Source organism: Melopsittacus undulatus, chromosome 7, assembly GCF_012275295.1.
Source record: "Melopsittacus undulatus isolate bMelUnd1 chromosome 7, bMelUnd1.mat.Z, whole genome shotgun sequence".
Classification (NCBI taxonomy): domain Eukaryota; kingdom Metazoa; phylum Chordata; class Aves; order Psittaciformes; family Psittaculidae; genus Melopsittacus; species Melopsittacus undulatus.
In genome coordinates, this window is record NC_047533.1 from 25,263,174 (window position 1) to 25,275,803 (window position 12,630).

The 12,630-nt window shown below is 36.5% G+C and overlaps 1 protein-coding gene across 1 annotated transcript in view; it reads left to right on the forward strand.

Moving 5' to 3' along the window:
* SLC30A9 (solute carrier family 30 member 9) overlaps positions 1-6,606 on the forward strand; it is a 42,171-nt gene extending 35,565 nt beyond the window's left edge. The window contains exon 18 of the mRNA XM_034064550.1: positions 202-6,606. Within this exon, the coding sequence (XP_033920441.1) occupies positions 202-246 (45 nt within the window). The 3' untranslated portion in view covers positions 247-6,606. The remainder of the gene's footprint in view (positions 1-201) is intronic.
* The last annotated feature ends 6,024 nt before the right edge of the window (positions 6,607-12,630 follow it).

The following is a 12,630-nucleotide window of genomic DNA, read 5'->3' on the forward strand; positions in this document are numbered from 1 at the left end:
CCTTCAGAAAATTGCTTTATAGTATGGGCAACATTTGTTGAAGCTGTTCTTCATTTTAAGATAGTCCATATGACGCCAGAAAAGGGAATTCGTTAACCAGTTGCCAGCGTCATACCAAGAATACATTATTTATATCTAAATGCAAAAATGTGTTCTAATATTCTCTATTTACTTCTTTTTTAAAAATTAATTTTATTTCAGCAACGAAATCCTGATGTTCGTCACGTGGATTTGGAGATACTGTAGGCATGGCAGAAGAAATCTTCAAGTTGCTAGCTACCATTTTGGAAAGAAGTCTTGTGAAGGCCTGAAAAGCTTCTGAAATTGTGGTGACCTCAGCGCCATACCTCGCTTACTTTTGCTGTAGGCTTCCTGGACTGTTAGCACTGCTTCTGTTTCTGGAAGAGCATTAGACTCGCAGACAAAAATTTCCATGGCAAAATCAATTTAAAAAAGCGCTATTTGACTTAAATTCCACGGGAGAGTCTGTCAGAATACATTTACTGCAACTCAGAACTTACGACTTGAGGTTTAGTTAGGCAAATATAGCTGCCTGAAGATACACAATACACTTTGTTTTTCCATTTGCGTCCCTTTGCAGTCAGTTTGCACTTCTTTAGTTTCTTTCAAGATACCGCAGAAGGTTCTTGGGAGATATTAAGATTAGCTAGGAAGAGTTTGTTCCAGTGGAACCTGCCAACCTTAAACTAATTGTAATATTTCAACTGTGTGATTGTTTCACAGTTTTTCTTTTCTATGAGATAAATCCTTTCAAACAGGCACTGGCCTTTTCTCAAGTACCATGACCTGTAAACCTGCTTTTTTCCCACTCTTGTGATTAGTAACTGCACTTCACAAAAATAAGATTTTTCTTCTCAGTGGAGTCAGCTGTATGTGGTTATCCAGAGTATGTGAAGTTGAAGAAACTAGAGATTTTGGTGAACTTCCTCTGTTTAAATTTTGTTATTTTTCTCCCCCTACTTTGACACTTGTTCTCTTATTTGTAAGTATCTTCAGATGTGATCTGGGAGATATATACATGGTAGTGCTTATTAAATGTTACCTGGCGTTTTTTGCTTTCCTTAGAGGCTGTATTGCCAGATATGGTCTTTGATAGAAGGTGTGAGAGATGTAATTGGAAGTTACAGTAGTAAAACATGTATTAGAATTATTTATAATTAAACAAATGAATACATTGTATTTTTAATTTATTTACCTCCAGACTTAATCTGAATTCTAAATTGATTACTTTGTGTTGGTTTTTTTTTTTTTAGGTTTTTAAGAATTGGCCTTGCTTTTTTCGGAAAGTAAAGTAAATCTATCAGTAGTTCTCAGTAATCCTGAGATAAATGCTTAGACTTTATAACTTTGAAATGTGCAATTTTAGTATTATATATATGAGCCTCAAGGCTTTCTGCAGTAGGCACCCAAGTTGTACCAGATTCTTTGATTTGAGCCCTAGTCCTTATTAATAAGGGCATGAGTACTTAGCATGCAAATTGAAATGTAAGTGAAGTTACTACATATAAATAGCTCTGAAGAAAATCCTTTATGCACTTTAACATATTTCAGTAAAATGAGAATTACTTATGGGTAAGAGGTGTTAATAAGAACCTACCTCCTCGTGACTCAGTTGCTAAGTAATGACTGACTTGCTGAAAGCAGAAATGTTGGTATGATACACAAGTCTTCAAAAATCAGTTAAGTTTCAATTATAAGCATTGCAGCATGTAATAATTGTGAAGACCAATACATCTAGATTTGGCTAAAAGCTTTTGAAAAATGTTTTTTAGGGCTTTTTTTTTGTTTTTTTTGGGTTTTTTTTTTATACTAAGTTTCACCAGTGAACTGTGAGAATTTAAAATAGCGTACCTTTTGACAACTGCAAAACATTCCAGAGTTTAGTTACAGATGGGAGTTCACATACAGTAATTGTGGGTCTCTTTAGTACCCTTGTCCATAAATCCCTATTCACCAGTGGCTTCTGTATAGCTTATTAGCTATATTACTATGGGTAATCCAGAAGAATCGTAAAATCGTAGAATAGTTAGGGTTGGAAAGGACCATAAGATCATCTAGTTCCAACCCCAGGACACCTCACTTTATCTGGTTTTCTCTATTGTAAAACTACTTAGTATATTTCAACCTGATGATTGGAAATGCAGTTTAAAGGAAATTTGGAAGTGTGCTATACCAAGTAAATAAGACATCCTTAGCACATTATAAATCATCTACCTTTCTCCTCACCTTTCCACATAAACTTCATCTCATTATGCGCTCTGCTGATGTTAGTCTTATTCATGAAGACCACTGGAATCTCTTTCCTTGTTCCTGGAGTACTTATATAGATTTTGAATTTGAATAAACAATTTAAGATTTCTGGAATAATGGGTTTATTAAAAACTGGGAAAATGCTCTTACTGAGGCGTTAGTGGAGACAGCGAATGTGATCCAAGTGGTTTGTATGCTGGAGTTACTGATGAATGAGCATTGTTAGTGTGCACTTTGCAGGGCAGAAATTTCACTGAAAGGTTAGTAAATGTTACCCCATACTGAAGTGTTCCCATATCTTGTTTAAGAGAAGGCATGAGTTTATATTCTTACATGGCACCTGCCCCAGAAGCCCATAAAAATGTTTTCTTGTTCATCAGAGATGTAATTTATATGAATTCTAATCTTAATTTCCTTATCTGAGTCAGAAGTACACCCATCCACATACCATTTGTATTCCAAATAATATCCAGGTCCTTGTCTCTCAGTTATGTTCCTGATTATAACATAACAATATGTTAAATTTAAGAAGCCAGAGCTTGAATGTTTTTGGGTACTTAACAGTTGGATAGTTTGAGGACCCAGTTCCATATCTTAAAAATGACCTGGCTAGTGATGTACCACAAAAATCTAAGCATTCTGGTTTTGGCAGTACCTCTTAAGTTTACATGTCTTGCAGTTGGGTGAAAATATTGTTTCATTGTACCTGTCAGTTTGGAAAGGAGAAGGAATTCTAGGCTGTTAGATTTTTAATACATAGATTGTTTTTAACAGTTTTGACATTTTTACTGCTTTTTTTTATCATTTATTTTTCTTTATGGTCTAACACTTGAAGCGATATGGGTCCAGTACTTACTTCACTTTTGTTTTAGTGTTTTTGGGAAAACTGTTTAACTACTACACTTACATGATAGAATCCTCAGAATTAAAGAAAACTTACGAAGTGTGGAGGAGTGTGGAGAGATTTTTTTCTTTGTCACAAATACAAGTACATAATACTTGTTTTTTGTTTTAAGGAAGTGAGGAATTAGCTAACAGAGTTATGGTCTAGAGTTTTTTAAATTAAGTTGTGGCCTTTTAAAATAATCTGTTTTGTAGACTGTCCTTGAATGTTCTGTTTTTTTCAGATTATGTTCAAAGTACAGCTGCCCTCTGCTTTGTTGAAAGGTTGCTCACTTATTGCAGAATGTTTCTTAAGTCCATAAAACTTTCAATGTTTGAAAAAATTGTCTCAATGTTCCAGTATACTGAGTGATCTTAATGCATTTTAAGTCAGAGTTGCCCAGACACTAACAATATGCATTTTCCTGTAGAATTTGTTTTTGTAGAAAAGATAAAATTGTGATTTTTCTTCCCCAAGAATCAATTTCAAGTCTAAATTGTCTCCTTTTTATACTGTGGAAGTAAGTTTTTGAGTGATCCTCCTCTACCTCCCTTTCTAAAGCATTTATGAAGCGTACTGTAGTAGTAAGTATTTTGGTGGAATACTGTATTACAAAGACTCTTTGCTGTGTGTTCTGGTTGAGAAGTAGCAGGGACTCAGGGAACAGGAGAACATATTTTTTAAGGACAAGTTGCATTCTTTATCCTCTGTGACTCATACTCAAGCTGTAGAGTTTATAGCCTCTGCTTTTTCCTTTCATTGAATTCCAACGTAGGTTTTATTATTTTTTTATTGGAGGTGGAAGCCATTATGAGCACCTCATGTTTTTAAAAGCAAGGCTAGATGCTGCTTTGGTCTCTGTACTTCATCAATGAACAAGTACAGTTGGCAATAATGATTGCTGTTCTGTTTTGAAAGCTACAAACCATGTAAGCCAAAACTACCAAAGTTTTCTGATTCTGGCAGGTGCAGTTTTTTTCAGCTATATCTGGAGACTCGGTTTTTGTTGAGAGATTTTTACTGGCTCCTCTGTTACAGGGCAGTATGGAGAAGAGTTTTGGGTATGTTTTGTCTAGGTAATACACTGAAATTCTATGTTCTCCTTATCATTTCAGCTGATTTTTCTGTAACAAAGGAAAAATTATGCATTATGGAAGTACATCTGCTAATGAGTGCATCAAATACAGGCTTCCTGCAAAGAGTTTCTAGGCTTTTGTGTATTTTAAAGCATGACTATTTTTGAAAGTTCTTAATTAAGTAATCCTTTTTCTAAAGTTGATGTAGATGTGTTTCCTACAAAAGAATTCACAGAAGCATAATGTTTAATATTTAAAAGGAGAGTATTTTGGTTTATGTTCTTCAGGCATTTTGGCTTGGTGCAGTAGAATAATTGTCTAACTCCTGTACAAAACGTGAACTTCTGTGCATGCCTAAAGGCTTACATTGCAGAAATGAGTATAAAATGACAATGTGTTTTGTTTTTTTTTTTTCTCCAGCTTAAGCATTGTGCTGCTTCTGTTATTATTGTTAACTCTGAATAGAGAGTACAACTGACATCTCTTTTGCAGTTTACGTCCTTAATGTAAATGAGAAATCAAGGTGTACCAAAAAGTTTTTATGATTTGTAGAGGGGTTGCATAGCTTAAATAAGTAATTTTTCTGTTTCTGCTTAGTGAGACACAAATAATTAAGATCAAAGTAGACTACATCTTTATTACATATAAAAAGAAATAGGAATCCAGGCTTTAAAGCACAATAGTCAGATTTTGAAATGCAAGTCGTTTGAGAAAGATAAAATGTGCCAGAAGCTCTAAGTGGTTGTATGGACTATAGAAACTGCAGTCAATCAGTCTTTGCTGAAACAAAAGAAAAGAAACTATCACAAAGTGTATGGTAAAAAGAATACATACAAGGAAGGAACAAAACTATGGTGCTGAGCACTTGGGAACAGCAAGAGATGAATACAATCTAAAAAATGTGGCCATCAATAAGAAATGATTGGAGAACAGTAAAAAACCAGTAAGAAATTATATTTGATTAGTACACATAAAACCATGTGGTACAACACTGTCTTTTAGTGATACTCTGTTGGGTGATGCCTCCCTCCCAACCCCAGCAAAACTTTATTTATTTTTTTTTTCTTTCTTCTCTGTGTCTCTGTTTAGCTGTTTTCTCATACAGTATTTGGTCTTGCAGGTATAAGCCCATTTGTCCTCTTAAAACTTACTTATTGCTCAAGGTGATAGTGTAATCTGAGTCTGGAGCTTTGATGGGGTGTGTATTTGGTGAGTGGAGTGTGAGTAATTTAATTTATGAAGACGAGAGGAAGAGTGAATTCAAGAGAATATTAATTGATTTTTTTTCAGCCAAAAAATGATTGGAACACCATACTATGTTGCAGGTCAGAAAAAAAGGTGCAGTGATTTAAGGTCTGTGGAATTCTTGCATTGGTTAATACGTTAGTCCATATTTTTCAAGCTGCTTAAATATCTGTGGATAAGCAAGTTTTCTAGTTAAAGTATCACATTCTGAAAGGGAGTTAAAGATGACATTCAGAATGTAATGTGAATTACAGTTTACACACTTTTTAAATACCACAGACAGATACAGTAACAGATTATAGTAGGTAGGCAGAAAATTGTTGTTCTCGCCTATATTATATGAACCTTTTGAGGACAATTTCCTTTTTCTGTGTAAGTCAAAGCCACCAATTAGCATAAAAGGCTTGTTTTTTGTTGTTTTTTTTTGGTTTTGTTTTGTTTTCTTAGGTACAACACCAACACAAAGCCTGGTCAAATTTTTATATTGCCAGCATTCATAGTGCTGTTACAGGGAGAAAGTATCTGTTAAAATAGTAGAATATAGCCCCACACTCAAGGATACATTTGATTTTTGTAATGTAAATTTAGAGTGTATTTAAAATTCTCCAGGTTGTGATTGATCAGCTGCTTCAAATCTGAAGACAGAAGGAAAAAAAAAGCTATGTTGTGTAAATGTTGTAATATAAAGGGTTTTTTGTAAGTTTCTCTTAAAATTAAAGGTGCTGAAGAACTACGTGAGAAGAAGAGTTTGAAAAATGCCAAAAGCATTTGGAAAGTATTTTGGCAATTGCCAAAATTGCATAAAATCTGAAAGTCAACAGTGAAGATTATCACTGGTGGTAGAACTTTCAAAGGGCAATCTGAAATTTGAAACGTGTTTTTCCACACAGCCTTTTAATCAAATGTCACCCACCCACCCCCCAGTCCCCCATGCATTTTGGTGTATTGGCTTCTTCATTCTGTGTCTTGGTTCATATCAGTATGAGGAAGTAATTTTGATTTGTGAGGTGTAGACATTTAAATATTTCCCCCGCATATGTTCTTTATTTTGTAATTATGCTTGAATTTGGTACTTCCTGTAAAATGTCTGGAAGTTGTAATTACTCAGTAAAATGCTACATAGCTGTTAAAGGTTGTGTTCTGTTAATTTAAGCAATTTTTTATATATATATATTGTAAAGGTAAGCAATAACGCTGGCTTTAGGCAGGTGATTTGCCATTTCTGAATTCACAATGCATATAATGGTATTTTATAGATGCAAAACAAAGGTTATATCCATCTATTTGTAGCAATTACTCAATTTGCCTTTGGAATGTTGATCTTATACTGTTAAATAGCATACAGTTGGTCTATATAGCCAAGCTATATGTATTAATACTCTGAACTTCACTGGCAGCTATGCCTTGTCTTGGTCACCTCACCCCACCCCACAGAGTGCAATTCGTTCCCCAGTACAGGGTAAGCTCTTTTTGCCTAGCTCAGAAGCCCTACTGGCACTGTCACCAGTTTGGACTGCTGGTCCTGATCCAGAGTTAAGGGTGATGTGAAGAAGGGTAGTAAGACAGGTGCTTTGCATGTCTATGCATAGTCTAGTGTGTGGAGAGTTTCTTGAAGAGGTTGGGTTTGTGTATTATGCTCACATAGTAGCTGTAGTTGACAATCCCAGCAATGCTGTCCAAGCCTCTTAAGGAAAAGCTAGGCATCATTCACTTGAAATTAGTCAGCTTAGAAAGGATTTAAAATACTGCCTTTTTATCACTAATGCTGATGAAAACTGGTGAATTACCTGGCTACAAAAAGAACTAATTGGACTAAAAAAGTAAGTCTGTATGTGGTTGGAAAGAAGAGGCAAAAATGCAAGAAGCCTGGGCAATAAAGTGGAGAAACTTGAAAAATCTGATTTTTTTTTTTTTGTCTGTATAGAAACAGATTATCAGAAATAAGGTGGTCAAGCTACATATTTCAGGATAGATTTTTGGATATGCAGCATATGTCTTGATTGCTAAAGATGTTTCTTTTCACAGTTAGAAGACTCCCTTTCTCAAGGAGTTTTCTTGCAGGGACACTGGACAGTAGTGTGTGGTGCTTGGATTGCAGAAGGCTGCATGTCACAAACTCATCTTCTGTGTTCAGCAACGTTGTTCTGGGCGGTGGTATTGTTGCCAACAGCTAGTTAGTTATTTAAAATGAACCACATGGCACAAAATCTGCCTGAGCAGGGAGGTGACAGACCTCGGGGCCTTGTCTGTTTGAGGTCAAGTCCAACTAATGGACTGCCTTTGGGACTGTGAGTAACCAGGCAGATGGTCTCAGTCACTCTGAAAGAGGGTGAGAGTTCTGGTTTTTGCATAATGTAACCTGGAATCTTAAAATCCTTCCTTTACTTGCTGTTTATGGCATTTGTTGAAGGGCAATTGTTTTAAATGGTTGAAGTGGGACCTTGCAGTCAGGTGGGTGGAGGTGATCTTGACATTTCTGATCCAGACTCAGTTTTGTTTCATTCCTAATGTAATGGGAGACTTCATTAGAAGATCATGGAAAGTAAACCTTCCTTTACTCTTTGAATTAAACTTCCTGAAAACTTTGTAAAGGGACATAATTTCTGCCATCACAGAAGCTGTGCCAACTCAGCCTCTCGTAAATTAGCTGTATTGTTTTACTCAAATGCTGTAATGATGCTTTCTTTTTTTCCTGATTTAGACTCCTCCTGGTCTGTCAGCACCATTTCTGGTGCTGAACTGGTGCTTTGTAGGATCTCTGCTATGCCCTCATTCCTACAAGATGAGGTGGCTTAAATGTTATTCAGTGTAAACTGATGTTCAGTGTTTTAGGGATTTTGTTAAAAATTTACAGCTTTCCCCCACCACCTGCCCCCAGAAATACTGATTGAATAGCAGTTTACCATTGATAAACCAGGCCTCTCTGGATGCACAGAGCATTAAGTCTGGGGTTGAAATGTGTTTTTTCCATAACAAGCTTCAGTAATGAAGAAAATCCATCTTGCATTTGATGTCCATACAAATACATTCATTTGTGAACTTGTGTCTGCGTATTCCAGTGGTATGAAGGTATCTTTGGTTGTAGATTTGTAGCTCACTGATTGTGTTTCTCATGAAAGAGAACAGATATGCTGGCAAAAATAAAAATTAAATACTGTGGATGAAGGTTGTAGTAAATTTGGACGATTTGGAAACTGATGGAAGGAAGATTATTTAAGTGAGGCTGCGGCTTTGAAAAGACCAAACTTGTGGTGGTCTGTGCTTTGCCCTGTTTTCATTTGGCTGCCATCAGGGACAGCATGGAGAGATTTGACGGACCCATGATTGTGCCGTGTGTGGCTGCTCTCATGACCTCAGCCACTCACGCTGCCTGACAGTAGAAGGTAGGGAAGATGGAGCAATGAAACAGTTGATTTCACAAGTATAATAAGGCACCTTATAAGGGGATGCCTGAGCTACATCATCCTGTGTTACAGTGCAAGCTAAAGTAGTTAACAGAAATGGAAGGGATATTTGCTCTTCACAGTAGGGGGCAGTGCCAAGTTTTATGACAAAGTTTATTGCTTTGATATCCTCAGTCTTTGAAGTACATAAACAATTTTCAATTGACTTCAATATAAATATATAATTACACCCACTCTGCTCCCCCTCCTCCCCAGTATTCTCTGCCTTCGCTTGCTAGGGATGCATAATTTTGACCTTTTGCTGTGCTAAATTAAAGGTATGTCAGTGCTGATCCTTTCCAAAGGCTGGTAAGGATCCTTCCTAAGCAAGAAGGGCTGAACTCAGATTAATTCCTCAGTGGGAGAATACTTTTGGTAGCTCTCAGTTTCTCCTGACAGTCCATTTTCTAGCCCTGCTCTACCTGGAAAAATGATGAAAATGGTGTATTCCCAGAAGAATTAAAGTGAGCAGAGAACAGTGAAAATAGTATATCTCCCTCTTACATGGTCTTCTTTCACCTCTAGCATTAGACTTAGGTTGAGGAACTGGCAAGACACCCCAAGTCTCGTCTTGGAGATGAGTTTCTCATGGGAGAAGTGGTTTTGCAGCCTTTAATTTCCTTCAGAAGGTATTGGTCTATTAAATACAAGAGAGAAAAACAGGAGAGGGATGAGAGAGGAGGGGGCACATTTATGGTGATGTTTTGTTTCTTTATGTTAAATTAAGATTTGGTCCCATGGTGATAGACTATGAAGGCAGAAACATGGTGTTTGCTTTGGTAATTGTTGAATTTGAATGAAGTAATGTTCCTCTTGCAAGGTATAGTCGTGCAGAATTTCCATGATATGCCTACTTATGTCCCCAAACACGTATGCCTGTTGCTGAAGTGAAGCTCCTGAGGCTGTTCACCTTTCCTAATTCTCTGAAACATATGAGAGCATTCTTTCTTTCTTTTGCCATTACAAGAAAGCCAAACTTTCTTAGAACCTAATTGTCCCCAGCTTCTCTATAAACAACTCAGATCTGTTGCTTCCACTGAAAGTTTACGTTTTGATAAAAGTAAATACTCATCATAGGGAACCTGACAAAGGACATGACTGCTTTTAGCTAGGCCTATGCGAAGCTTGTGGACACTGACCCATTCTGCTCCTTCCACTTTATGCCTTGTGCTAATTAGCTTGGTTCTGACCTTCAATATATAGCTTTGGTCTCCAGGTAGTTCAAAACCCAAGGCTCTTGTATGTTCACGTCCTTTTGTAAGAAGGCTTTTTAGTTTTTCACTCATGTTACTACAAGGCATTTTTGAAAGTTGTAATTAGTCTTTTTCTGCTGTACTACTGACCCTGTTCCTAAATGGGAACTAAATTTAATATTAACTTTTATAATGGGAAACTACTTTGAGTCATTAGCAAATCTGTTTCTTTCCATTTTCCTACGAAGACTGCCTTAGTTGTGGCAATTATATCTGCCAGATGAGAGTTTAAAGTAGTTTTAAGGCAAAAAGGTTTTTTAGCTTTTTCCGAACACTGTTATGTAGTTCATGTCAGAACTTTTGGTACAGATAATTAATCTGCTGGTGTGCTTTTTTGTTTTTACTCAATGCCATACATCTGTGCTACAAGCTGCTTTTATATGTCAGATGTCAAAGACCTTTTGGAGGAGGGGTTTTGTATTCACAGGGCAAGACCAAATATAGAGAGCTGCCAGAGATTCCAAGGGACTCCATGCTGCAGTAGGAAGGATTTATCCCTGGAGAGCTGTTCATGTATGAACTTGCTAGGAAATAAGGCAGAGCCTTTGATTTAACTAGTCTCCACTCAAATCACATCAGTGGTATTGGTTTGCTGTGTGAGTAACTAAGATTAATATGACTGTCACCTGGAGGTGTATTCATGCATTCCTCCTGCTGGAGCAACTGGGGACCATTTGTAGTCACCCATGGTACAAATAACCATGAGTATCAGGTAAGGAAATACGGGTTCTCTTTTCCTGTTGTTTTTGAGATATTATCTATGTGCACATTTACAAACCAAAGCTAAACTTTGCAAGTCAGGACTCATGTTCTTGGCCATGCTCATACCTGCCTCTTTTCCCTGCTGGTTTCCTGCATGTACTGCCTCATCACCCTGTCCATTTCCCCATAACCCATCCCTATCCACTTCTGCCTCTGGATCTACCCTCTGACATTTCAAGTCTTTGCCCAAGAGTCTGGGTATTCAGAGCTTTTTAAAGATAATTACATTTATTTTCAGAGAGATTAACATGGTATTTTTTTTCCCACATTTCTCGAAATCACCTGAAGTTATTTTGGTGAGGTTTTCACTAATAAGGATGTTCATAAATAAAGGTTTTTATAAAATAAAGATTTTCACTAATGAGGATTTTGACAAAAAATACAGTAGGCTAAGGCTCTGGATCTAGACAATACCAGCCCAACCGCAGGTAGTTTTGCAATGTGACAGGCATCTGAAAGCATTATTATATAATGGGAATATTTGGCAACTGTTCCTCATGGGTGACACAAGTCTGCAGTCGGGTCTGTCTTGTTTCACAGCCCAGCAGAAGGGGTTTGTGTGGTGAACGTTTGTCACCATATTTCCTCTAGAAATTGTTTGGAATTGGGATTTTCTAAAGCATTTAAGAGAACATGAGCCATTCGGCTATCACTGAATTTTGAATTAAAATGGGATTTAAACTTCACTGCTTGAAAATCCAGGTTTTAAGACTGCAGATGGGTACTGCCTTTGAGCAGTTTTTCTATCTAACCAGCACACAAACACATATGGTTATATTTTGAGGTGAAAATGATTTCTATTATATTCATACTTGAATCCTCCATAATCTTTAACTGTGCTTCATACCAAACATTTCATGCAAAAGAAAACCCTCTAGCCTTTTTACATAAACCTAAAACTTTTAATATGTATTTATAGTGAGAACCAGTTGTGACAGCTGTCATGCTGACACAGTGATGCCTACAAAGAGAGAGAGAGAGAGAGAGACTGGTTAACCAGAGACTAACTTTTATTGTGCATTTTTATGCAACAGAACAAATGGAACTGGAGGTATGTAGTAATAAAACCAATATTCAAATTAGAATTAACACCTGAAATAGTAAATTTTAGGTAACAAATGTCTTCATAATTAAAAAATATTGACTGTTTAAAAAATCTCTAAGATTTTATATTCTTTAAAAGAAATGTGTATTGCCACATAGAAAACAATTCACACATTCTATAGAAATTGTCACAAAAACCTTACTAATCTATATTACACTATGCACTTTTTTTTTTTGTACAATATCTGGTAAAGGTCTATCCCTAACCAGTACTTACTCTACACAGTACAATCATCATTAGAAAGTATTCATAGAATTAACTACACCATAACAATAAAAATATCAGGATTAATGGTTTTTTAATCACAGTTTCTCCACAAATATTTGTCATAGAAAATATAGCAAAGGCATGTTGGCACAGATGGGCGTGCAGTACTGCTACACAAAGTTAGAGAGAAGGCAGATACATAAATGACAGTAAGATTAAAGAGTATGGAAGAATAAGACAAGAATCTATTCTCCTGGGACTTTCTGGAGTGACATGACAGATAGCAGTTTCCTTCTGTCACAAGCCTGCTGCCTACATCCAGAGCTGGGAAGGGATATGCTGACTTTCAAAGCACACTGCTTAAATATGGGCATCTTGCTGTGCA